The sequence below is a fragment of the Aureococcus anophagefferens genome (genome assembly GCF_000186865.1).
Source record: "Aureococcus anophagefferens unplaced genomic scaffold AURANscaffold_1, whole genome shotgun sequence".
In the NCBI taxonomy this organism is placed as follows: Eukaryota; class Pelagophyceae; order Pelagomonadales; family Pelagomonadaceae; genus Aureococcus; species Aureococcus anophagefferens.
In genome coordinates this window covers 818,265-842,476 of record NW_008705561.1, presented here as the reverse complement: position 1 = coordinate 842,476, position 24,212 = coordinate 818,265, and the positions used below count along the sequence as shown (strand labels likewise).

Sequence of the window (24,212 nt, the reverse complement as noted above, 5' to 3'; positions counted from 1 at the left end):
CGGCGGCGGCGCGGCGGCGCGCGGCGCCGCGGGCTTCGGAGGCGGCGGCGGCGGCGTCGGCCGCGGCGCCGCGCGCTTGAGGAGCTTGTCGTTCGCGGCCTCCTGGTCCTTCGTGACGAAGCCCGCGGCGATGGCGGAGGGCGCCTGCTCCTCCTCCGTCTGGGGCTTGGCCGCGACGACGTTGAAGCCGCTCTCGCTCAGGGACGCGAGGGCCTTGGTCATGCGGTCGCGCTTGTCGCGCGCGGCCGCGCGCTGCTCGAGGAGCTGCGGGTCCTCGAGGAAGAGGCGCGCGAGCTCCGTCTCCTTGTCGTCGAGGCTCATCTCCGCGGCGAACATGAAGCAGGCCTCCTCGAGCTGCTTGAGGATGGCGTTCGTGAAGTCGTGCTCGAGCGTCATGCACACGTTGTCGACCAAACGCTTCGTCGCGACGTCCCAGTAGGCCTCCAGCAGCGTGCACATGTCCTCGACCTTCGACGTCGTGTTGACGCCGTGGGTCTGCATGTACCACTTGCCGAGCTGGCGCTTGACGTGGGCCTTGGCCAGCTCCGTGACGTTCTTGTCGCTCGAGAGCAGCGACCCCGGCGGCACGGAGTTGAGCACGGACTGGAGCGCGACGTCGAAGTTCTTGAGGCGGATCTGGTTGATGAGCTCGAGCATGGACTCGTTCGTCGTGTAGGGGTCGCTCTCCTTGGCGAAGACCACGTCCAGCTTCTGCCGGACGTCGTCGCCCCGCGCGTCCGTGATGTCGCTCGCGCGCTGCCGGAGCTCGGACACGAGCATGGGGTACGTGGGCGCCAGAGCGTAGAGGAGCGCGTCCGAGACCTTGGCCGCCGCGGCGACGTAGGCCTGGCGGCACTCCTCGACGTAGGGCCGCCACTCCTCGATGTTCTGGACCATGAAGCCGTAGAAGACCTGGCTGTTCGTGAAGCCGGGCAGCTCGCGGCCGCGGAACGCGTGCATCTCCGCCGCGAGGCGCTCCGTGAAGGCCCGGTTGTCGAACTGGGGCTGCGTGCCCTGGACGGCGAGCTTGAGGGACTTGAAGATCTCCTGGCCCTCGCCGAAGAGCCGGAGCTCCGGCTGCCGCGCGAGCGTCAGGTTGCCGTAGTTGCCGCGCGCGGACTGGCGCAGGAGCGTCGCGTACTCCGCGACGACCTTGACGAGCTCCGCGCGCATGGCGTTGCGCCCGTCCAAAGCGCTGTCGCCGCCGAGGCGCTCGAACTCGGCGACGGCGACGAGCCTCTGCTGCTGGAGCTCGTACTTGATCTCCGGCAGCGCGACCTTGATGCGCTCCACGAGCAGCGACGACAGGCGGCCCGTGAGCGCCTGGACGCCCATGAGCTTCTTGCGCTCGTCGGCGTGGACGGCCGCGGACCAGTAGGGGTGCGCCTCGAAGAACTCGCGCTCGACGACGAGCGCCTTAGACAGCGAGATGCGCCCGTCGAGCTCGCGCTGCGTGCGGCACTTGACCATGGCGAAGCCCAACCGTAAAGGCTTGCGCCGGTTCATGAGGCACTCCTTGACCTCGTCCTCCGCGCCGTCGTCGACCAAATCGGGCTTCGTGAGGACCGCGAGCGTCCGCATGCCGCCGGGGTCCGCGACCGCGGCGCGCTCCAGGATGTCGATGGTCGCGATGTCCTGGTTCGCGGGCATGACGGCGAGCACGATGGTCCGCTCCTGCTCGAGGTAGGACGTGATGAGGCCGTTGACGTCGCCGACGACGTCCGCGTTCTGCCCGGCGACGGCCGTGCGGACGATGCCCGGCAGGTCCAGCAGCGTGAGGTCGGGCACGTCCGGCGCCGACAGGTTGATGACGATGGTCTCCGTCGAGAAGCCGTTGGTCGTCACCGCGCAGAGCGCCTCCGTGAGCCGCTCGATCGCGACGCTCAGCGCCGCCGGGTCCGCGACGGGGCCCGACTCCGCGGGCTGCGGCCGCGACCACGACACGGACGCCGTCGCCGCCCAGGCGCTCCCGGGCGCGGTCCGCTTCATGATGAGCTGCGTCGCGCACCGCGTCACGAGCCCGCTGCCCCGCGGGAAAGGCACGCCGCTGATCATCTCGAGCACCGAGCTCTTGCCCGCGCTCTGGTCGCCCATGACGGCGATCTGCGGCAGCGGCCTGCGAACGGGGGGGGTCGCGCGCGCGCGGGCGGCCGGTTCCGCGGACGCCGGGCGTCCGCACAGGTCGCGCTGCACGCCGTGGGCCCGCAGCGTGTCGATGAGGTCGATGAGCGGCCGCGCCGCGTCGTTGAGCTGGTCCGTCATGGCGGCCGGCGGCGCGCGCTTCAGACGTCGGCGACGGAGACCGTGCCGAAGGGCGCAGGTGCGCGCGCGCTGGCGCCGCGTCGCGGAGATGTTGTGTGTGGCGTCTGCGTGCGAGGCAATTTCGAGCAGTGCACCGGTGACCTAGGTTCCACTTTACCGTAAAAACTTTGCCGCTCCAGGGGCGAGTTTTTCGAGTTTTACTTTGACGGTGATTTGCCGCCGGCGAGTTTACTGCCGGGCCGGTTTTTCGGCGGCCGAGAGGCCCTTCAAGCCGTGGCGTCCCGCGTACTACGCGGCGCGCGTGACTCGCGGGAACGACCGAAATCAACTCTGCTTCATTGGCGCGGATATTACGGTTCCTCCTGCGAGGACGGCGCTGGTTGTGTTAGGGGCTTGGCAGCCAGTTTATCGTAGTTTACTTCAAGTTGAGGTGCAATTTTACTTCAATTTACCACGGAAACTCGCCGTTTCCCGCAACTAGCGGCGCCGGCAAATCGAGTTGCGGCAAACGGGAAAACTCGCGACGACTCCGGCAAAGCAAGCAAACTCGCACTCGCCGGCGAATTACGGCAGTAAAGTGGAACCTAGCCGGTGACTGCATCTACATTTGTTGCAGTCGGCTGCGCGTACGCCGTACGCGTGCACGCGTCTGCGGGGGCTCCCCGCGCGTACGCGTGCGCGTCCGTGTGGGCTTAGATGTTGCCGCCCTTTACATCCGTGTGGGCTTAGATGTTGGAAGCTAGCCTTCATTCCCACGCACGCACCGACATCGTCGACGTCGACGTCGTCGCCGACGAGAGTCGCCGGTTTCGCGGCCTTGAGCCCGTCGCCTCGGGCGCCTCGGTCGCCTCGCCGACTAGGACGACCGAGCCGGGTTTTGGCGTGATCGGCTCGCGCCGAGTTTCGTGCCAGCCTGCGGAAAATCCCACGGGCTTGTCGTCCCAGCTCCGGTACAGCAGCCCGAGCGCGAAGACGACCGCGTACATCCCGGCGAAGGCCAGATTGATGTGGCAGAGGGGCGAGTTGAAGCCCGTGTAGTCCGACTTCGTGATTTTGCCACTTTTCCTGAAGGGGTAGAAGCAAAGCGCGATCTGACTAACGAAGAAGAAGGGCACGAAGTAGCGGCGCGCCCAGCGGTCCACGGGGAAGGCGTCGCCGCCGCCGAAGAGCAGGTTGAAGAGGAAGAAGACGACGTTCTTGAAGTGTCCGCCCGATCCCTCGCCGAGCTCGTACTGGCGCCGATACACCTTGTCCAGGTAGTCCCCGTCGCCGCCGAGCGCGAGCACCATTCTGTTCCTGCGCGCGCTGTGGACCGTCAGGAGAAAGGCGACGAGCTGGTACGCGATCATCTGCGAGAAGTACATGTCGAGCCACGTGCTGACTTGCGTGACCTTGGCTTCGTACATCATGAACTGCGCCGTGAGGATCGTCGTCATCGCGAGGCCCGACCGGTCGATGCCGCTGCCCTCCGTGGGGATCCAGAACACGAGGAAGCCCAGCATGTTGAGCGCCCAGCCGACGAGCACGTAGGTCAGGACGACGTAGCGCGGGTCCCGCGTGAGCCTACCAAATGTGTCGGTAACGATTTCTCATCGTTTTCCCGGCCAGAATCTCTCGAAAATCGTCACCGCCGTAACGATTTCTCGTCGTTTTCCCGGCCAGAATCTCTCGAAAATCGTCACGGCCACAGGACGCTGGCGTGAGCAAGATGGGAAGATCCACCATGCCGTGGCCCTCCCCTCGCTGGTCGACGTACGTCCCCTCGCGGACGTCGTCGCGCGACGGGGTTTCGAAGCCCTCGGGCCCTCCGAAGATCGTGTAGCCGAGGTCGCCGACGAGCTTGAGCTCGCTCGTCGTCGACGGGGAGACGAGCGAGAGTTCGCACGCGTGGTCGTCGTAGGGGTAGGGAGCGATGTTCATGTCGCAGACGTATTCGCCGGCGGCCTTGAACCTCGCGCGCACGGTGCCGTCCGGCATGACGGCCGCGGGGAGCACCTTGATCAACAAGAGCAGTTGCGGCGTGAAATGGTTGAGGAGGTAGATGTTCGGAAACCAGATGCGCGTCGCGTCGACGTAGACCGTGCCGTTGTAGATGTTCGCGTCGAAGGCGAGGCGCGCGTCGTGCCACTCGAGGTTGATCCAGGCCGTCGCGGAGAAGCTGCCGCCGGCCGTGTCCACCGCGTCGACGTGAATGTCGCTCGCGCCGACGCGGACGATCGTCGGCCCGACGCCCGACGCGGGCTTGGCGCGCACGCTCGGCGCGTAGTTGTTGAGCAAATAAGAGAGGACGTAGCCCTCGGTGTCCGCGTACTGGCACGACGTCTCCGTCCAGATCTGCGCCGCGCCGTCGTCGAAGAAGCGCTGCAGGTCCGCCGTCGTGCCGTAGCCGTTGGACCGCACGACGTCGATGACGTGCTTCATGGACCTCCACGCGCCCACGCCCGGCGTCGACATGTACTGGTCGCCGTCGGCGACGATCTTCCCCTGCTTGAGCATCCAGTCCTCGGTCCAGTCGAAGCCCGCGATCAAAATCTTCGCCGCCGCCGCGGGGCTCAGCGTGTCCTCGATGGCCCGGAGCGCGCCCTTGACCATGCGGTCGTTCGCGGCGACGATCAACGACGCGGACGAATCCTTGACGAGTGCGGAGAAGGCCAGGTCGTAGGCCGTCTCCTCGCGGAAGTAGGCCCGCAGCGACGAGTGCTCGAAGATCGTCGTGCCGCAGTGCTCCTCGAGCCACGCCAGGTTCGCGTCGACGCGCGAGTCCGCGTACGCGGCGCCGTACAGGCGCATGACGCGGTGGATGGCCCCGTAGCCCGTCGTCCGGCAGATCTCCTGGGCCACGAGCCCCGCGGCGTTGATGGGGTCCGGGCTGAAGACGAACTGGAAGCTCGTCTCGTTGGTCAGGCCGTACGCGGCCAGGTCGACGCCCTCGGCGATGGGGAAGAACGCGCCGCCGGCCTCGAGGAACGCCGCGTAGCTCGCCTCGCCGTGGCGCATGGGCCCGACGACGAGCGCGCCGCGCGCGTCCCCCGAAGCGCCCAGGATGCCGCCGATGATCGACGCGACGTCGTCGTCGCTCGCGGCGAGGACGCTCGCTTCATAGGCGAAACTCCCCTCGAAGCCCAGGCGAGCGGGGCCCCAGAAGTCCTGCAGGTGGTCCTCGCCCGGCCAGATGCCGTAGATGCGCGAGAAGGCGGACAATTCAGGCGGCGACGCCAAGGCGACGAGAACCGCGAGCCTTCGGGCGATCATTGTGTTTGGAAGTGTCGATATGAGCCGCGCCGACGAGGATTGGCTTTCGGGGATAAGCTCAACCGCGACCGCGGAGATTTGTTTCGGCGACAAGTGCTTGAGACTCAATGAGAGGCGTACCTAGGTACTGAGGACTACAGTGTCTACACTGCCACTGGCCCACAGTGGGCCACGCACCTCCCCCCTCACGCCTCCTTCTTACGCGCCTCCTCGCGCTCGAACTCGTCCCGGAGCGCCGCGGCGAAGGCCGCCTTCTGCTCCTTGGGCGTCGGCATGGCCGCGTAGCAGCCCACGGGCCGGTACACCTCCGTGAGCTCGCCCGCCGCGGCCGCCCTCGCGCGGTCGCGGCTGTCGCGGAACGTCGCGCGCGGGTCGCTCGCGCGCTCCATGCGCTGGTAGAGGCCGTAGGGGCTGCCCAGCGTCGGCCTCACGACGGCGCCGAGGATCGGGAAGAAGGTGCGCCCGATGGGCACGACGAGCGAGAAGTGGAAGATCTCGCGCCACGCGTCCTCGAACGCGAGGCGCTCGCCGCGGCCGCGGTAGGACATGACCCCCTGGGACGACTGGATGTCGTCGAGATTCGCGTTGATCGTGATGACCTTGCGGCGCCCCGCCGCCTCGACCATGTCCCGGAGCGGCTCGACGATGGAGCTGCCGACGATGGACTGCGGCGCGACGAGGACGAAGACGTCGTCCTTGTCGTCGACGTCCTCGGGCCGGCCCGACACGGCGCCGAAGCGCACGTAGCCGTCGTCCATGAGCTGGGCCGCGTCGGGGCCCCAGTCCATGAGCGAGAGGAGCTTGCGCACGCCGTTCAGGGACAGGGGCATGCCCGCGAAGATGCCCTCGCCCATGGGCGCCTGCACGGCGACGCGCACGCGCTCGCCGCGCTCCGAGATGATGGCGAAGGTCAACGACCGCACGAGCTCCAGCAGGGTGCCGATGCGGTACGTGTCCATCTCGACGTCGAGCTCCGGGGGCTTGATCGTCACCGCGAGCGTGCTCGGCGCGCCGGGCGCGCCGAGCGCGTCGAGGACGCCGGCGATGCACGCGTCGCTCATGTGCCTGCGCGCGAGCTTCGACGCCGGGATGTTGTTGAGCCAGAGGTTGTCGGGCAGGCGCCCGGCGTCGCCGAGGCCGCCGGGGAACGCCCCGTCCAGGAGGCGCGCGGCGGCGCCGGGCAATTCTAAACCGCAGGCGACCTGCATGAGCCGCCGCTGCGCGTCGGCGCCGCCCGCCCAGGCCGCGGCGGCGTCGTCCGGCAGCAAGTCGGCCCACGTCGCGTTCGCGCGCTCGTCGCCCGTCTCGAACTTGCGGCCGAAGCCGCCGACGCGCCGCCGGACGACGCAGGTCATGTCGAGGCCGTCGGCGTCGCAGCGCTCGAGCGTGACGCCCTCGAGCACCGCGGACCCGCCCGTGCGCTGGTTGTTGCGCTTGATGTCATTGCCCAAGGCCGTCTTGTCCTTGACGATGGCCATGAGCAGGTCCTCGGCGCGCTGCGTCACGTGGTCCTCGACGGCGCCGCGCAGAAGCGGTGCAGCGCGCGCGGGAGCGACGGCGCCGCGCAGACGCGGTGCAGCGCGCGCGGGAGCGACCTGCGATGCAGGACCGCGGAAGGCTGCGGCGGTTGCGAGGAGGCAGAACGCGTACATCATGCCTCCTCTCAGAGCTCGCGGCAACCCTGGGCAGCATAACGCGTACATGCTCGCTTCGGATCGCGGCAACGTGGGTCAAACTTAGCCTTCAACAGAGGAATTGCGACTGAGAAGCCGCATGCACAGCATTCTTTGAAAAAAAAAAAGTTCTTAGCGCTCGCTCTCCTCGGCGAGCCGCGCGGCGTTCATCGCGGCGAGCGTCGCCGGGGACCCCGGGCGCGACGGCGAGCGCGGCGCGGGCGGCCCGAGGTCCGCGAGTTCCGTGCCCGCCGTGTCCTCGGGCGCCGCCGCGGCGACCTCGAGCTCCTCGCGCATCTCGATGCCGCCCTCCGACGCGGCGTCGCCGTCGCGGCGCCAGCCGGCGACGTCGTCCGGCGGCCGCGCGCCGTTGTGCCAGGGCGGCTCGTCGTCGTCGAGGGGCACCTGCGTGGAAATCAAATCTTCAAGCCGACTTCAATGTGGGGTCAACTTCCCAATAAGCGAGGCAGACCCGTCGTTAATCGGGAAAAGTGCATTTACGGTCGCTACGACGCCGGGGGCGCCTAGTCTTACCCCGGGGACGCAGGGCCGAAGCCGGAGGCGTCGACGGACGCCATTTGCGCCGTCGGCCCCGGCCCCGGCCGGTCGGTCGGCCGGCCGGCCGGCCGGTCGTCGTCGTCGTCGTCGTCGTCGTCGTCGTCGTCGTCGCGCGCGCGCGTGGAGATTATAGCGGAGACCAAGTCCATGGCGTCCTCGAACATGTTCTAGACCACCTCCATGAAGCCGCGCAGCGCCCAGGCACCGGTTTTGGTCTCGAGCGCCTCCTTGCCGCGCGAAGCGCGGGAGGAAAAATTCGGCGGGATCCAGTGCGCGTAGCGGTCCAGAACCGGCGCAGCTGCACGTGCCGCTCACGCGCGGCGTGCAGGAGGTCGCGCCCTCGCCAGAGAACGAGCCTGCTCCGCGCAGCCGCCGCTGCCGCCGCCCGAGAGGCCGCTGCCACAGAGTCGCCGCACCCGCCCCGCGCGCCGCGCGGGAGAAAATTTCGACTTCGTCGCTGGCCAGAGCGCAGAAACGACCCTCGCGAATGGGTGTGAGGTCAGGCACGCAGCGCAGCAAGTCCACCGCGCGCAGCGCGCTGAGATGGTAGCTCCATGCTCTCTCGCGTGGTATTTTTCGTCCGCAGACTGTCGCCGGGGGTAAAAAAAAAAGTACGGTGGTCGATTCGGGCATGGGGCGCCGCCCGAAGCCCAAAACCGGTACCGTACCAAAAATCGGCGTCTAGGAACCCTCTGCGGACGTAGGATTCGCCCGGGGACGTCTTTACGTGCTAGCGGACGCCTTATTGGGAAGTTGACCCTGTGCGCGTATGAGGCCGTTTCACTTCTGTTGTGCTACGAGAAATCGACGAGAGCAACCGATTCGTCCAAAAATCAGCCGAATCGGTTTCAAAGTTTGGTCGGGACGTCCCAGCTCGCCGGTTGATTTCCACGCGGAGGCGCGCGCGCGCGCCGACGACGAAGTAGTCGCGCCGGCGCCAGGCGACGTCGACGTCCTCGAAGCCGCACTCCCGCAGCAGGACCATGTGCTCGAAGACCGACGGGTGGCCGTGCTCGACGTGGTCGCCGAGGACGACGTGGCCGCCGGGCCGGAGCGAGCAGAAGATCTGGTTGAACAGGGCGCGGTAGGCCTCGCCGATCGTGGCGGCGACCGCGAGGCCGTGGCGGTCCGCGTAGTGCGGCGCCGGCGCGACGACGTGGCGCAGCGCCAGCACCAGGACTTTAAAAAAAAAAGACTTTTTTTTAAAAGACGACGGCGTCGTAGGGCGCCTCGGGCAGCGTCGGCGCCTCGGGCGCGATCGGCGCCGCGACGAAGGTCGCGGGCGGCGCGACGCGGCGGGCGGCGATATCGAGGCGACCGGCGTCGACGTCGACGAGCGTGAGGCGCGCGCGCGGGTAGGCGGCGCGGATCGCCGCGGACGCGCGGCCGGACCCGGCGCAGACGTCGCAGACGCCGCCGCCGCCGAGCGGCGGCAGCGCGAAGACGACCTCGTCGAGCATGGGTTTTACCTCCGGCAGCCGGCGCTCGAGCTGCAGGTCGTACCACTCGGCATCGCCCCAGAAGCCCGACGGCGGGCGGAAGTGCAGGTTCTTCGTCCAGGGGCCCTGGCTCCGGGCGCGGGCCGAGTCGGCGGCCAGCCGCGCGTCCTCGTGCAGCATCGAGTACGCGTCGTCGGCGGCCGCGTTCGCGTCCTCGCCCATGAGCGACGTCGCGGCGTCGAGCGCCACCATCGTCCGCGCGTCGGAGCTCGCGACGCTCGGGCAGGACTTGGGGCAGCCTCGAGAATTCTGCTAGATAATTCTGCTTGACCTCAAGTGAGGCTAGTTGAGGTTCAACCCAAACGCTCGCAAAAACTTGTGGAGAATAGAGGGAGCATGGACAGAGGCTGAGCCCCGAACCACTTAACCTAGGCCCCCGAACCATGAACAAGATCCGCCTCGCGCACGTCGCGCTCTTCTTCGCCGCGGGCATCTATTCCGGCTACAACGTCCTCCTGGCGGCATCGCTGAAGCATTTGAGCCCCGTGACCTTCTCGCTCTGCCGCGAGCTCGTGGCCATCCCGCTGCTCTACGCCTGGGCGTCGCGCGCCGAGGCGCCCGTGCGCTTCCCCGCGACTCCGCGCGAGTGGCGCTACATGGCGAGCTTCGGCGTCGTCCTCGGCCTCTTCCAGCTCTGCTTCGCGGTGGGGGTGGCGTGGACGTCGCCGACGGCCGCGGCGCTGTTCCAGTGCGTCGAGCCGTCGACGGCGGCCGTCATCGGCGCGGCCGTCGGCCTGGAGCCCTGCACGCTCGCGAAGCTGGGCTCCGCGGTCCTCGCCGGCGGCGGCGTCGCGCTGCTGCAGCTCGGCGGCGGCGCCGCCGCCGCCGCCGCGGGCCCCCGGTGGCGCGCGGGCCTGGGCTCGTGCCTGCTGTTCTGCCAGGGCGTCGGCATCGCGACCTACTGCCTGCTCCAGAAGCAGCTGGTCCGGGGCGACGACGGCGCGGCGTCCGACGACGACGACGACGGGGAGACGGGCGGCGACGCGCTCCTCGGCGCGCGCGGCGCCGCGCGCGAGCCGTGGGGCCCCGTGACGCTCACGGCGCACGCCTGCGTCGGCTCCTGCGTCGTCATGGCCTGCGCCGCGGTCGTCGACGGCGCCGCGGGCCTCGAGGCGCCCGCGCCGCTGAGCGCCGGCGCGGCCGCGCGCGTCGCCCGGCCGACGGCGCTCGCCGCGCTCGCCTACGCGGCGGTGCTGAGCAGCGTCGTCGGCTACTCGCTCCGCGCCTGGGCGAACCGCCACGTCGACGCGGCGACGCTCGTCCTCTACAACGCGGTCCAGCCGCCGCTCACGGCCCTCGTCGCGCTCGCGCTCGCGCCGGGCTCGTCGACCTACGGGGCCAGGGAGGGCGGCGCCACGGCGCTCGTCGTGCTGGCCGTCGCCGTCGCCGCGCGCGAGAAGCAGGGCCGGGGGAAGGGGGCGCGCGAGGGCAGCGTCAACTGATTTTTTGCAAGCGCGATGCCCGCGGTTGAAGGGCAGAATGTCGATCGTGAACCGCGAAGCAAAGCCGCCACAAGCGTTGGCGGTGGGCATAGACGCATCGAATCTCGTGCGCGCATCGCATAAAAACGACGATGACGAACGCCCGCGTCAAGCGCGCCCTCATCGCCGTGCCGTCGGTGACGGACGTCGTCGGCGCCGGCGGCGTCGCGCCGCGCTGGCGGGGCTACACGAGGGAGCTCGAGGCGAGCGGCTGGGTCGTGGACCTCTGGACCGTCGACGCGGCGGACGCGGGCCAGCGCATCCCGCGCTGCGTCCACCCCTTCTTCCCGAAGACGCTCACGGACGCGCGCGCGCCGCGTCCCCGACCGCGCGCGCGATTCGCGGCGCGAATCTCGACCCCCGCAGGCGCCGTCGCCGACGTGGATGTGGGCGCTCTGGCGGCGCTTCGCGCAGTTCCGGCCCGACGTCATGGTCGTCACGGACCTCTTCAACGACGTGAACCTCGCGCTGCTCTGCCGCGCGGCGCGCGTGCCGCTCGTCTACAGCGTGCACACGGACGGGTCGAAGCTGCCCGGCGGCGTGCCCGCGGCCGCGTCGCTGTCCCAGGCCATCACGGCCGCGCTCAGCGCGCGCTGCGCGACGACGAGCGAGAGCTTCGCGCGCGTGCTCGCGGAGCGCGGCGTCGTGCCGAGCGCCGCGGCGCTCGCGCACTACCGGCCCGTGCCCGCGGCGGACCTCGCGACATGCGCGGCGGCCCTCGACGACGCGACGGTGCGCGCCGAGCGCCGGCGCCTCGCGGGGTCCGGCGACCGCGCCCTGCTGGGCTACGTCGGCCGCTGGTCCGCGGAGAAGCGCATGCGACTTTTGGTCGCGTGCGCTCAAAAATGCGACGACTTCACGCTCGTCGTCGTCGGCGACGCGGCCGACGAGGCCATCGCGCGCGACGTCGAGGCCTGGCACGACCCGCCGCGCGTCGTCGTGCGCCGGGGCATGCGCCGGCGGGGGCCCGAGCTCGCGGCGACGTACCGCGCGCTCGACTTCCTCGTCTCCGCGTCCGACTTCGAGACCTTCGGGAACACGTGCGCCGAGGCGGCGGTCTGCGGCACGCCGGCGCTGGTCCAGGACGGCCCGGGCTTCGTGGACCAGGTCGGCTCGAGCGCGGCCCACGGCGACGCGCCGCCGGGGGTCTTCGCGTCGGACCGCGGCGCGCTCCTCGACTTCGGCTCGCCCGACGCCGCGGCCCTGCTGTCGCGGGCCCGGGCCCACTGCGCGCCCCTCGTCGCCGACCCGAAACGCGTCATCGACGCCGCCGCGGCCGCCGCGGAGCGCGGCGCGACGATCGCGGGGCTCCTGGACGCGGCCGCGCGGCCCTGGGACGCGCGGCCGCCCGCGCCGCGCTGGAACGTGGCGGCCTGGTTCCTCGCGTCGCTGGTCCTCGCGGCGTCCCTGCGCCTCTTCGTGTCGTCCTACGCGGCCTACCTCAACGTCGCCCTCGCCCTGTCGCGCGCCGTCGAGGCCTGCGCGCCGACGGTCCGGCGCTGGCTCCGGCCGCCCGCGCGCCGCGTCCGCTGGGCCGGGTCGCTGCGCCTCGACACGTGCCTGCGCACGTCCATGGACTCCGTCAAGCGCGGCATCCGCCGCGTCCGCGCGCCGCAGCTCAACCTCGTCCCGGACAACCCCTTCGACGACTACCACCTCGAGCCCATCGTCAAGCTCGAGGGCCTCCGGGAGACCGCGGCCGCGCTGGCGCTCCCGAAGCGCCAGGCCGCCAAGTTCGCGAAGAAGAAGTAACGGCGCTCCGGAGACCGCGGTCCTTTCTACAGATCTTACCGCCCCGGCACGCCGGGGCCGCGCGCGTCGGAGGACGCTCACTCGCGCCGCTCGAGGCTGCTGGCGACGACGGGGCCCGGCTGCCCGTTGTCGTAGGGGCAATCGTGCTGCCTGCGCGCGGGAGGGGCGCGTCCGCGACGGGGGGGGAGAGCGCGCGTCCGCGGCGGGGATAGAGCGCGCGTCCGCGGCGGGGCGCGCGGCGGAACGCCCCATCGTAGAGGGACGCGGGCGTGCGTGCGGCCACTTGCGGCCCTCGCCCAGGGGGTACTGGTGTTTGTGGGTGACGCCCTCGCCGGGCTTGGGCTTGGGGATGAGGCGGCGGAACTTGTCGACGACGCCCTTGGCCTCGAGGCGCTTCCATTCCCTCTCGGACGCCGACTCCATGTTGTGGTCCGGCTTGGCGCCGATCCACGGGTTGTAGGCATGCGTCGGCTGCTGGAACTCCTGGAAGCCCGTCATGGCTGCGGCGCGGGGCGGTCGACCAAAGCCGAAAAGTGGAGGAGCAAGCCCCGTCCCCGATGAAAAGTTCAATAATCCGATAAAACGCCATGTTGCCGCAGTGACTAAACGATGGCGACGCGCATGCTGCCCGAACGATGATCCGCACAGTCCTCGCGATGATGCGCGCGATGCTCCTCCTCCTGCTGCTGCGCCGCGGCAGCGGCGGCGAGTTCCAGGACCGCCTGGCGGCGGCGCTCGACGCGTCGCTCCACAAGTACCCGGCGGTGGCGAACCGCACGGAGGACGCCGCGCGGTACCTCGCGCGCGTGCTCTGGATGCGCAAGTTCAGCGTGCTCGTCTACGAGGGCAAGGTCGTCGTGGACCGGCGCCTGCTCGAGGGCGACAAGGCCGCGAAGCACGCGGCGTTCGTCGCGTCCGCGGCCGCGCGGGGCCCGGTGCCGAACGGCGCGTACTTCTTCTCCGGCGACTCCACGGGCCGCTGCGAGGCCGACGCGCCGGACCACGCCGTCCCGTCGCCCTGCCTCGTCATCGCCAAGGTGAGCGGCCACGCCATGCGCGGCGTGCTGACGCCGAATCCCTACTACGAGGATCTGGCCTCGTGGGCCGCGGTCCGCGCGCGCGTCCGCGGCGCGGCGGCGGCCAGGCCCTTCCGGGACCGAAAACCCGTGGCCTTCTGGCGGGGCCATCTGGCCGACAGCTGGCACGTCGTCGGCGACCCCTGCGCGGCCGAGGCGGGCAACCACGCGCGGCTCGCCGCCGTCGCCGCGGGAACGGATAGACCCGACGTCCTCGACGTCAAGTGCGTGGAGCTCGCCCAGTGCCAGCCCCGCGACGACCGCGCCCGGCCCTGCCCGACGCTCCCCTACACGGCCGCCATGGCGCGGATCCGCGACGCGCCCGCGCTCGCCGTCGGCGGTTTCGTCGCGCGCGAGAACTACACGGACTACCGCTACCTCCTCAACCTGCCGGGCTCGACGGCGGGGTCCTACTCGCGGAACCTGAACCACCTCTGGGCCGCGGGGGGCGTCGTGCTCCTCTGGCGCGCGCCCTTCGTCGAGTGGTACTTCCCCGCGCTCGCGGCCGGCGCGACGCACGCGGCCGTCGGCGCCGCGGACGTCGCGGACGTCGTCGCGGAGCTCGAGCGCAAGCCCTGGCGCGTGCGCCAGCTCCTCGCGGGCGCCGCGCGCGTCGACGACGAGCTCGTCTGCCCCGCGTGCCTCCGCGACTACTACGTCGCGGCGCTCCGGAAGCTCCGGAAGCGGTTCAAGCTCGCGAAGATGTTAGACGAGCCCTGCCTCGCGGAGCTCTTCTTCGAGAACGCCAACTGCACGGGGCTGCACCTCGTCGAGGTCACCCACGTCCACGCGAACCGCGTCCGCGAGTCGCGGCTGCCGGGCCGCGGCTGCGCGGCGCTCGCGCAGCTCGCGAGGCACCGGTGCGTCGAGAAGGGCAAGGATCGCCGCGTCCGCGTTCGCGCGGCGGAGCACCGCGCCGTCAAGGCGGCCATCTTCAAGAAGCGTAAGAAGGAAAGCTAGCGCCTGACCCGAAGCGGCGCGCTCGCTCGGACGACCACCCTCGCCAGTCGAACTTCTACGTCGACCTAGGACCCCCCCGACAGCGCGGCGTCGCCGCCGCCGCCGCCGCCGGGCGCGGCGTCGCGGGCCGTGGCCCGGAAGAAGCAGCGGTCGCAGACGCGGCTCGGGAGGAGGAGGCCGAGGTCCGGGAGCACGCGGCGGTGCTTGGAGCAGGGGTCGCAGACGAGGAGGCCGCACTCGCGGCAGTTGTGCTTCTCGCGGTACGTCGTCGACTCGGACGACGACGTGCAGTGCCACGTGAACTTGGCGGAGCAGCAGGAGCAGGAATCGGCCGTGTGGAAGGGCTGCCACTGGGGCGGGTCCGCCGCCGCGGCCGCGACGTCGCAGACCTCGCGGATCGCGTCGAAGTAGGACCGCATCTTGTGGTCGGAGATCATATTCGCGGACACGGCGACGTCCGAGAGCGCCGCGCAGCGCCGGTCGACGACGGCGGACCGGTAGACGCCGCGCCACGCGTAGACGTGGACGACGCGCCCGGGGATGTAGAGGTCGGGCATGTGGACGCCGTCGTCGTCGACGGCGTCGAAGTCGTCGCCCGTCGACGACCCCCGGTCGCTCGGCGACCGGCGCTGCTGTTCGGCGGCCTCCGGCGGCGGCGGCGGCGGCGGCGCGGCGGCGGCGCCGCCGCCGTCCCGGGGGGGCGCGGGCGGCGGCGCGGGCAGCGCCGACGCGCACTCGTGGAAGAGGCGCTCCGACGACGACGCGTCGTCGTCGTCGTCGTCGTCCGCGTCGCCCGCGGCCGCGCCGTCGGGCTCCGGCGTTTCCGCGGGCGGCGCCGCGGGCCGGCGGTGCGGCTCGCTGTCGCGGTCCCGGAGCAGGGAGTCGCGCCACTTGGGCGCCCAGAGGCCGTGGCGGAGCCGCCCCCAGACGGCGTCGAGGTCCTGGCGCCAGTGCTCCATGCACGTCTCCCGTTGGCGGAGGAGCTCGGACATGAGGCGCCGGAGCGACGTCGCGGTGAGCCGGGGGACGACGTCGTCGTGGAGCACGACGGCCGTCACGAGGCCGCCGCGCTCGCAGCGCCGCGCGAGGACCTCGTCGACGCACCTGCGTGGAAATCGACCGCCGGTTTGGGACATCCCGACCAAACTTTCTCTAGCTCGGTCACATCGAAGTCGATTCGGCTGACTTTTGGACGGATCGATCGCTCTCGTCGAGTCCTCGAAGCAAAGCCGAAGAGCTTGTGTCGAACCATTCGACTACGATCACATTGAAGTCGGGTTGAAGATGTGACGTCCGCGCGGCGACGCGCGCGGGCGTGGCGAAGCCGAAGCACCGGACGGCGCTCGCCGCGAGGCCGTTGCCGTCGAGGTCGTCGCGGACGAGCACCGCGAGGAGCGACGCGACGCCCGCGCCGAGGCTGTGGCCCGTGAGCACGATGCCGTAGCCCGCCGTCGCGAGCGCGCGGAGCGCGGGCGCCGTCTCGTCGAAGATGTACTGCGCCGCGCGCGCCATGCCCGCGAACGCGAAGGTGCCGCCGACGGCCGTCCAGTCCCCGGCGCCGTCCGGCGGCGGCGGGAAGGCCGCGGGCACGGCGCGGATGTCCGTCGCGACGTCGTGCACGGACGCCGTGCCGCGGACGGCGAGCGTGACCTCGCGGCGCGGCCGGCCGGGCCCGGACGCGATGCAGAAGAACGCGGGCTCCGCGACGACGTCGCGCTCCGGCGCGAAGGGCTCGGCGAGGAAGCCCCGCTCGAAGAGCAGCGTCCAGCCCTGCTGGCCCGCGACGAGCTGCACGGCCGTCGGGCTCTCCGCGTAGCACCAGAGCGCCGCGGCCGCCGCGGCCTTGAGCTCCGCGAGCGTCGCGCCGTCGCAGGGCGCGTCGCCCGCGTGGTCCCGCCGCTCCCGCTCCGGGTCCGCGCCGCGCTCGCCGCGCCGGAAGGCGAGCAGGTAGTAGATGGCCGCCGTGAGCTCGTGCGCCGATTTCGGCCACGCGGCGTCGACGCCCGCGACGCGCCGCAGCAACTCCGCGGCCTCGACGAACTCGCGCCGGAGCACCAGGGTCGCGAGCCCCGCGGGCCCGTAGCGCACCAGGATCTCCAGCACCTCCACGGTGATCGTCACCGTCGCCGGCGCGAGGAGCGGGCACCGCCGCGCGACCTCGACGGTGCCCCGGAGCAGGCGCCGCGCCTTGTGGCCCGTCGTGTCGCGCGGCACGTCGAAGTAGGGCGCCACCGCGCCGTCGTCCAGGAGCGCCGCGACGCGGCAGACGCGCCAGGCCGCGCGCTCCTCGCGGGCGAGCCCGTCGAGCGCGTCGTCGCACTCGTCGCAGACGCGCTGCGCCGCGGCGCCGAGGTGCGCCGCGAGGCTCGGCAGGGGCCGGAAGCGCCCCCCGTGGCGCCGGCAGACGGAGCGGCCGCAGAGCCGGCAGTGGTGCCGGTGGAGCGCCGGGCCGAAGGGCGCGCGGCAGGCCGCGCACGCGGTCGAGAGCTGCCACGCCGCGGGCGCGACGGCGGCCAAGGTCGCCAAGTGGTAGCCCGCCTCCTCGTCGTCGTCGTGCCGCGCCGCCCAGCCCGCAAAGTCCGCGTCGGCGGCCTCCCGCAGCGCACTCGGCGCCGCCGCCTCCTCGGCGACGCGCGGCACCTCGCCGGGCTTGGGCTCGACCAGCTGCCGCTCGTACCAGTTGAGCGTCAACCACCGCTCGCCGCCGGAGACCGCGTCCGCGTGGCTCCAGTCGTACGCCGCGTCGCCCGCCGCCGACTGCTGCGCGCGCGCGACGGCCCGCGCGGCCCGCGCGGCGGCGTAGCGCGCGCACTCGCCCAGCACCGCGGCGACGTAGCGGCTCGTCGGCGTCTGGATCGCAAAGTGCGCGGCCGCGTAGGTCCGGTTCACGACCGCGGAGCTCACCTCCGCGGCCTTCTTCTTCAGGTCCACGGCGGCCCGCGGGTCGTCCACGAGGTCGTCGCCCGACTCGGCCATGGGCTTTGTGAACGGGTGGGTCCTTTGTTTGTGGCAGAAAGCTAAGGAAACCCGCCGGCGGTCGACGGCGCGCAGCGGGCAGGGGTTCACAGCCGTCCACAGCGACGGAATTCGCGAGGTTAGGGGTCCGGCGCAGGAACCTGTGCCCGGGGCGCCTCGCACCCCGCCACTGCGTCGCACGACGGAGCACGGACGCGGACGATGGTCAAAATGTTCCGCAGGTCGTGCGACGGCACGGAAATGCTGCGTGCACAGCAACGTGCGACGAAGGCCTTCGCAATGATGCCATCCGATTAGTTAGACGACGAGTGACCATGCCGTTCGGATTAACAGCCGCCCCCTCACCGCCGCGCGCCGTAGTGGTCGTCGCGGCGGCGCTCGTAGGCGCCGCGGTCGTCGGCGCGGTCCTCGTCGTAGACGTAGACCTTGTTCCGGCCCTCGTCGGGGATCGCGCCCTCCTCGACGTCGTCGGCGCGCGCGCGCGGCGGCCGGCGGTCGTCGCCGCGGTCGCGGTCGCGGTCGTCGCCGCGGTCGCGGTCGCGGCGGTCGTAGGCGCCCTCGTCGCGGCGGCCGTCGTCGCGGCGGTCGTAGGCGCCGTGGTCGTAGGCGCCGTCGTCGCGGCGGTCGTAGGCGCCGTCGCCGCGGTCGCGGCGGCTGCGGTCGCGGTCGCGGTCGCGGCGGCTGCGGTCGCGGTCGCGGTCGTCGCCGCGGTCGCGGCGGCTCCGGTCGCGGTCGTCGCCGCGGTCGCGGCGGCTCCGGTCGCGGTCGCGGCGGTCGCCGCGGCGGTCGCGGTCGCCGCGGCGGTCGCGGTCGTCGTCGCGGCGCGGCGCGTCGCGGCCGTCGCCCTCCGGGGGGCTCCGCGGCCGCTTCCGGTCGTCGCGCGCCGCCGGCGCCGGCGCCTCCTCGGCGTCGTCGTCGGCCTTGTCGTCGGCCTTGAACTTCGGGTTCGTCGGGCTCGCGGCGCGCGTCGTGAAGCGGTCGGCCTTGAGCGCGAGCGACTCCTTGTAGCCCTGGGGCCGCCGCGTGTAGTGGTTCGCGGACGCGGACGCGTCGCGCTGCTTGCGGATGACCTCGGCCATGCGGTCCCCCGCGAGGAGGGACTCGCCGGACCGCGGCGGCCCCGCGGCGGCGGTCTTGCGCTTCTTCGCGTACTTGCCCACGGGCCGCGCGTCCTCCTCCTCCTCCTCGTCGTCCGGCGGCGGCGGGCCGTCGATCTCGATGTCGCCGAGGCGCACGAGCTCGCTGTTGCCGTACTCGGGGAACGTGACCCAGTACTTGAGGACCTTGGCGCCCGCGTCGTCCTTGGACTCGACGGGCTCGCCCTCGACGACGGCCTCGTACCACGCGGGCTCGTTCTTCTCGTCGCCGTAGATGGCCCGGACGCGCGCGCCCGGCGCGAGGCGCTCGAGCATGGTCGCGTTGGCCTCGCGGCGCGCCGCGGCCTCGTCGGCGAGGACCATGCGCACCTTGAGCATGCGCTCGATCTTCAGCGGGATGCGCGGCAATATGGTCCCGAAGTACTTTTGGTCCGTGAGCAGGCCCCGGAGCCACTGCGAGAGGCTCACGTCGCCCCGGGGCTCCACGGGCGCCGCGCCGTCGTCGAGGAGCACGTCCTCGCACCACTTCCAGAGGTCGCCGGGCGGGCAGACGTAGCGGAGGTAGAGGAAGCCGACGCACCGGACCCAGGGCGCGTCGCGCTGGTCCAACAGCGCGCGGACGTGGCCCTCGTGCAGGTTCAGCTGGAAGAGGCGCATGACGATGCAGAAGGCCGTCGACGGCGTCCGGGACGTGCCCCGCTGCCAGGGCTCGACGTGCGTGACCTTGGTCCGCGCCTCGGCGACGAGCTTGTCGAACGACGGGCCCATCTCCCACAGGACCCGCGAGTACTCGTGGTTGAGGATGCAGTTCGCCAGCAGCGGGTTCAGGTTGAACGTCTCCTGGTTGCCGTGGAGCACCATGGCCGGCGTCGCCGCGTAGCGCGCGTCGGCGTCGGACGGGCCCTCGAGCGCGCCCTGGAAGAGCACGTTCGGCGCGGACCGGCTGTAGTTCTCCATCGCGCCGGGCACCTACGCGTCGCGACGTGAGCGGAGCGTCGCGGGAAAAAAAGGGCGACCCCCGCGAAAGGGCTACCTTGTGCTCGGGGGTCGTACGGCCGCGATCCCCGGCGGCAGCTGCATCGCCTGGAGGCCCGGCGGCGGCGGCGGCGGCCGCGGGAGCAGGCCCGGCGGCGGGAACGCGCCGAGCGCGCCGAGCGCGCCGCCGCCGGGGAACGGCGCCATGACCGGCGCCGGGTAGACGAGCCCGGGCGGCGGCAGGAAGCCGGGCAGGGGCATGAGGGGCATGAGGCCCGGCGCGAGCGGCGGCGCCGCGGGCGCGAGGTGGCTCGCCGCGTCGAAGTGCGCCACCGTCATCGCCTCGTTCGCATGTTTCCGCTCGCTGTGCGCCTCCGCGGACCGCGACATCGTCGACGGCCGCGGCGCGCGGCGACGCGAACGAGGCGGCGGCGCGCAGCGACGCGAATGAGGCTGCGCGCAGCGAACCGACGAGGCGCCGGCACACCTCGCGAGGCACCGCTGCAATTCGAGTGCATCCAAGGGTAGATCATCCTGATTTTGCGCGGAAGCCGAAACTTGGGCGCCGCGCGCGCTTTCACGCACAAGATCGGCCTCTGCTACAACCATGCGGCGCGTCGTAGCACTCCTCGCCCTGCTGCTCGCATCGGCGGATGCCAAGCTGCCCAAGGGCTGCGGCGTCGAATTCGAAATCGAGTCGCTGTGCGAGATGGCGCTCGGCGCCTACTTTGGCGCCGCCGAGGGCGCCGAGCGCGACGCCGGCGTCCGATGTTGCGTGCACCGCTGCCGGCGCGCGCGCCGCGACGCCGGGGCGAGCCGGTTCCCTCGGACCTAGGTACTGCCACAAGATCGGCGAGGCGACGAAGATGCTGCCGCCGCGGATGCGCGTGCCGACGGCCGGAGAGGCGCAGGCGCTCGTGGACAAGCGCGCCGCCCGCGCCGCGTCGCCCGTGCCTCGCGTCGCGACCCGTTCGCTCGTAGGAAGTGCAACGAGTACCGCCGCAAGGGCGCGTTCTACGGCCTCAGGAAGGCGCTCCACAAGGCGAACCCGTTCAAGAAGCACGCCGAGTTCTAGAGCGCGGGGCGCTAACTTACCATCTGTGCGGGCTCTTCGCGCGCGGGCTGCCGTCGGTCCGGGGGCTGCCGCCGCCGTTGGTCGCGGCGGCGGCGAGGTCCGGCGCCGCGAGGCGGCTCCCGTCGCGCGCGACGACGTCCCGCGCGCCGCGGTGCGCCTTGGGGTCGTCGAGGTCCGAGATCAGGTTCGTCGCCGAGATGAGCACGTCGCCGTTGGACGCCTGGCGCGTCGGCCGCGGGAAGGGCGCGATGTCGAGCACGGGGTCCGGCGGCGAGGTCTCGACGAGGAGCGCGTCCGCGGGCCGCGCGCGCGCGTCGCAGTTGCCCAGGAGCACGAGGAGCACGTCGTCGGTGCCCCAGGTGACCTTCTCGTGCTTGTTGGCCGGGTTCAGCGACGGCTCGCTGTCGCCCGCGCTCCCGCGGAACGCGGCCTCGGTCTCGCCCTTGCCGTCCGCGCGGCGCCAGCCCACGAGCAGCCCGCCCGTCTGGATGCGCACGCGCTCCGCGAGCTGGATGAAACTCAGCCGCTCGCCGAGCTGGCGGCCGTCGACGCGCAGCTCCGCCGGGCGCACGTACGCGTCCGCGCCGTCCGCGCGGATCTTCGCCTGCCGCATCTGCCGCGCGTCGTAGACGCCCAACAGCGCCTGGAGCGCGTCCCAGCACACGAGGCCGTTGGCCGACACGGACAGCGCCGCCGTCTCGAGGAAGTTCCGATGGAACGGCAGCAGCGTCGAGCGCGGCGCGCGCGCGGCCGGCGCGGCCGCGGCGACGTCCGCGGCGCCGCCCGCGGGCCCGGGCGCCGGTGCCCCCGCGACGACGTCCCCCGCGCGGTAGAGCGCCTTGACGGGCGCGTTCGCGTCGAGCGTGTCGAGCGTCGCGAACTGGAGGGACCGCAGGATGTCCGGCTGCTGCTTCAACAACCGCATCGTCAGCACGTCCGAGAACTCCGCGACGATGGGCACGTCCTCGCACTGGGCTCTGAGTAAAAACGTCGCCGTGTAGACCTCGCTGTCGGCGATCTGGAGCTCGCTGCCGCCGTGGCCCTCGATGTCGTCGTCGATGTCCGCGACGATGAGCGCGACGTCCGCGTCCGAGAGCGGCAGCCGCTCGATCTCCGCCGCGTCCGTCGGGTAGCCCACGTGGTGGACGACCCGCAGGTTCTCCAGCGTCTGCACGGCCAGCAGCTCGCGGCGCCGCTTCTCGAGGGGCGCCACGGAGAGCGCGTGCGCGACGGAGCCCGGTCCCAGCCGCTTGTCGAGCTCCGCGAGGACGCGCGCGACGGACCGCTGCCACCCGAGAATGACGATGAACTTGCGCCGCCCGTCGCCCCGCGCGTCCTTGGCGCTGCGGGGCGCGAGGTGCCGCTCCCCGCGGCCCTCGGCCTCGGCCTCGGCCGCGCACGAGTCGTCGAGCGACAGCGCGTCCTTCGAGTCGGCCATGAACAACAACACCTCGCCCGCGCGGATCACGAGGTCGTCGGGCGGCGCGATGGCCGGCACCGTCGTCAGGAAGTGGTCCTCGGACGCCGCGGGCGCCTCCGCGACGCCGCAGAGCACCGCGCGCGGGAACCGGCGCCTCGCCTCGCCGAACGTGCACTTGACGAGCCCCGCGGCGTCGGCGGAGAGCGACTCGATGTCGTTGCCCTCCGACGTCATAATATCGAGGTAGCCGTTGCCCACGGTAGGGTCCATGAGGCACTCCGCGAGCACCGCGTCGACGACCGTCGTCGTCACGATGGGCACGACGTGGCGCCCGCCGAGCTGGCGCACGATGGGCACGGACTGGCCCAGCCGGAGCTCGCTGATGAGCATGCCGCTGATGCCCGTGTAGAGAGCGCAGAGCGCCAGCACCGTCGTGATGGTCTGCGAGTCGGACTTCCGCGGCGTCCGCGACGCCGCCAGGCAGACGACGATGGACGCGGACTGCACCGAGACCTTCATCAGGTCGTCGACCTCGAAGGCCTTGCCGTTGACGACCTTGACGCGCACGCCCGGCCAGGACGTGGACCAGTTGGGGAACGTGAGCCGTATCTCCGCGCGCATCTCGTCCTCCTCGATGTCGCCGAGGATGACGATGGTCTGGTTCGTCCGCTGCGAGCACTGGGCCATCTCGCAGAGCTCGGAGCACAAAAACAGCGTCCGGTCCGTCCACCCGAGAATCACGACGTGGTCGTTGAGGACCACGCGGCCCCGCGTGAGCCGCCACCACCGCAGCGTCTTCCGCACGTACTCCACGATCAACCCCATGACCACGAGGTTGAAGGCGAAGCCGCTCACGGAGAGGACGATGGCCACGAGCTTGGGCAGGACGCGCTCGTCGGCGGGGATCGACGTCTGCGTCCCCGGGTCGAAGAAGAGCGTCCACGAGATCCACGCGCTCTGGAAGAGGCCCGTCGACGCGTAGCCGTCGACGCCGCCCGTCACGCACCACATGCCCGTGCCCACGGCGATCTGGCAGAGGGCCACGACGCCCAACAGCACGCACTGGCCGAAGGGGTCGCCGAGCAGGTAGTCCGCGACGCCCCAGACCGCGCGCTCCTTCGCCTCGCCGTCGGCGCTCCGGCCGCTCCGCGTCGCCGCGGCCCAGCCGTAGGACGCCGACGCGCCGATCCCAAAGGCGATGGACCCGGCGCGGTTCGCGGCCCGCTCCGCGCCGCCCACGAAGCGGTGGAAGCTGCCGAGCTTCCGGAGCGACGCGCCGCCCTTGCCCGGCGCCGCGACGCCCGCGCGCGCGGCCGCGCCCGCGGCGAGCATGGACCGGCTCCGCAGCTCCCAGGACCGCCGGCCGTCGCCGTTCCGGGCGTCGCCCGGCTTCGCGCCGCGCTCCGCCGCCGGCGCGACCTTGAACGTCGCCCCGAAGGACCGGACGGTCCCGCCGCGCGGCGACGGCTTCGCGCTCATGAAGCCGCCGGGGCCCGAGGCCGTCGCGCGCGGCCGGGCGATGGGCGGCGCCGGCGCGGCGGCCTTGGCCTCGTCGCCGCCCCGGGGCGTCTTCATCACCCCGTGGAAGCCGCCCCTGCTCTCCGTGTTGTCAGGACTCGGAGCGATCCATGGGCGGAGCGCTGCACGAAATCCGGCCTCGCGGCCTCCGACGCCGCGGCGGCGGCGAAGCGGCGCCCGGCGGGCGGCGCGGCGGCGGCGCCGGTCCGAGGGTGCAGGCCCCGCACAGCCACCGCAGCGGAGAGCCCCTCACTTCTCGAAGCGTTTTGCAAAGGCTGCCCCAGCGCGGGCACACTTCTTCAATGATGCTTACTTACCTTAGGTAATGAAGGAAACGTGCAGCACTGATCAAATACTATGATCCCGCTTTAATTTTCATTGCCTGCGAGATCTGCATCGCTGGCTTGGTGAACGAATGGTGAATTTGTGAGCATGGAGCTGCTCCTCAGCGCAATGGCGGAGCTGTGATTGCGACTATCCGTGCGAGCCGCAGCGCTGCATCCCTCGTCGTCGCCGCGAGCTGCAATCCCAAATGCATCTCATATCGCGCGTCATCGTCGCGACGAGCGTCGCGCCGTGGACGCCGGACCTCACGCCGCTGCGCGTCACCCTCGAGAGCCTCGCGCGCCTCGACGCGG

At 71.6% G+C, this 24,212-nt stretch overlaps 5 protein-coding genes across 5 annotated transcripts; 1 reads left to right on the top strand and 4 right to left on the bottom strand.

The window, feature by feature from the left end:
- Positions 1-906: 906 nt before the first annotated feature.
- On the bottom strand, positions 907-2,283 carry AURANDRAFT_51936 (hypothetical protein; the record flags this gene model as incomplete). The annotated part of the gene is made up of 2 exons (XM_009034016.1): positions 907-2,116; positions 2,180-2,283. Coding segments are annotated over 2 exons (1,293 nt in total), but the record flags the coding sequence as incomplete, so codon positions are not given.
- A 7,557-nt stretch (positions 2,284-9,840) lies between these two features.
- AURANDRAFT_60545 (hypothetical protein) lies at positions 9,841-12,477 on the top strand (the record flags this gene model as incomplete). Its single annotated transcript, XM_009034491.1, has 3 exons — positions 9,841-10,677; positions 10,779-10,997; positions 11,092-12,477. 3 exons carry the CDS (start codon positions 9,841-9,843, stop codon positions 12,475-12,477), a joined length of 2,442 nt encoding a protein of 813 aa, XP_009032739.1.
- Positions 12,478-14,653: 2,176 nt separating this feature from the next.
- Positions 14,654-14,863, bottom strand: AURANDRAFT_17881 (hypothetical protein; the record flags this gene model as incomplete). The annotated part of the gene is made up of 1 exon (XM_009034015.1): positions 14,654-14,863. A coding segment is annotated over one exon (210 nt), but the record flags the coding sequence as incomplete, so codon positions are not given.
- A 1,966-nt stretch (positions 14,864-16,829) lies between these two features.
- AURANDRAFT_17981 (hypothetical protein) lies at positions 16,830-17,015 on the bottom strand (the record flags this gene model as incomplete). The annotated part of the gene is made up of 1 exon (XM_009034014.1): positions 16,830-17,015. A coding segment is annotated over one exon (186 nt), but the record flags the coding sequence as incomplete, so codon positions are not given.
- Positions 17,016-18,964: 1,949 nt separating this feature from the next.
- Positions 18,965-19,447, bottom strand: AURANDRAFT_19081 (hypothetical protein; the record flags this gene model as incomplete). Its single annotated transcript, XM_009034013.1, has 1 exon — positions 18,965-19,447. A coding segment is annotated over one exon (483 nt), but the record flags the coding sequence as incomplete, so codon positions are not given.
- Between the last annotated feature and the right edge of the window lie 4,765 nt (positions 19,448-24,212).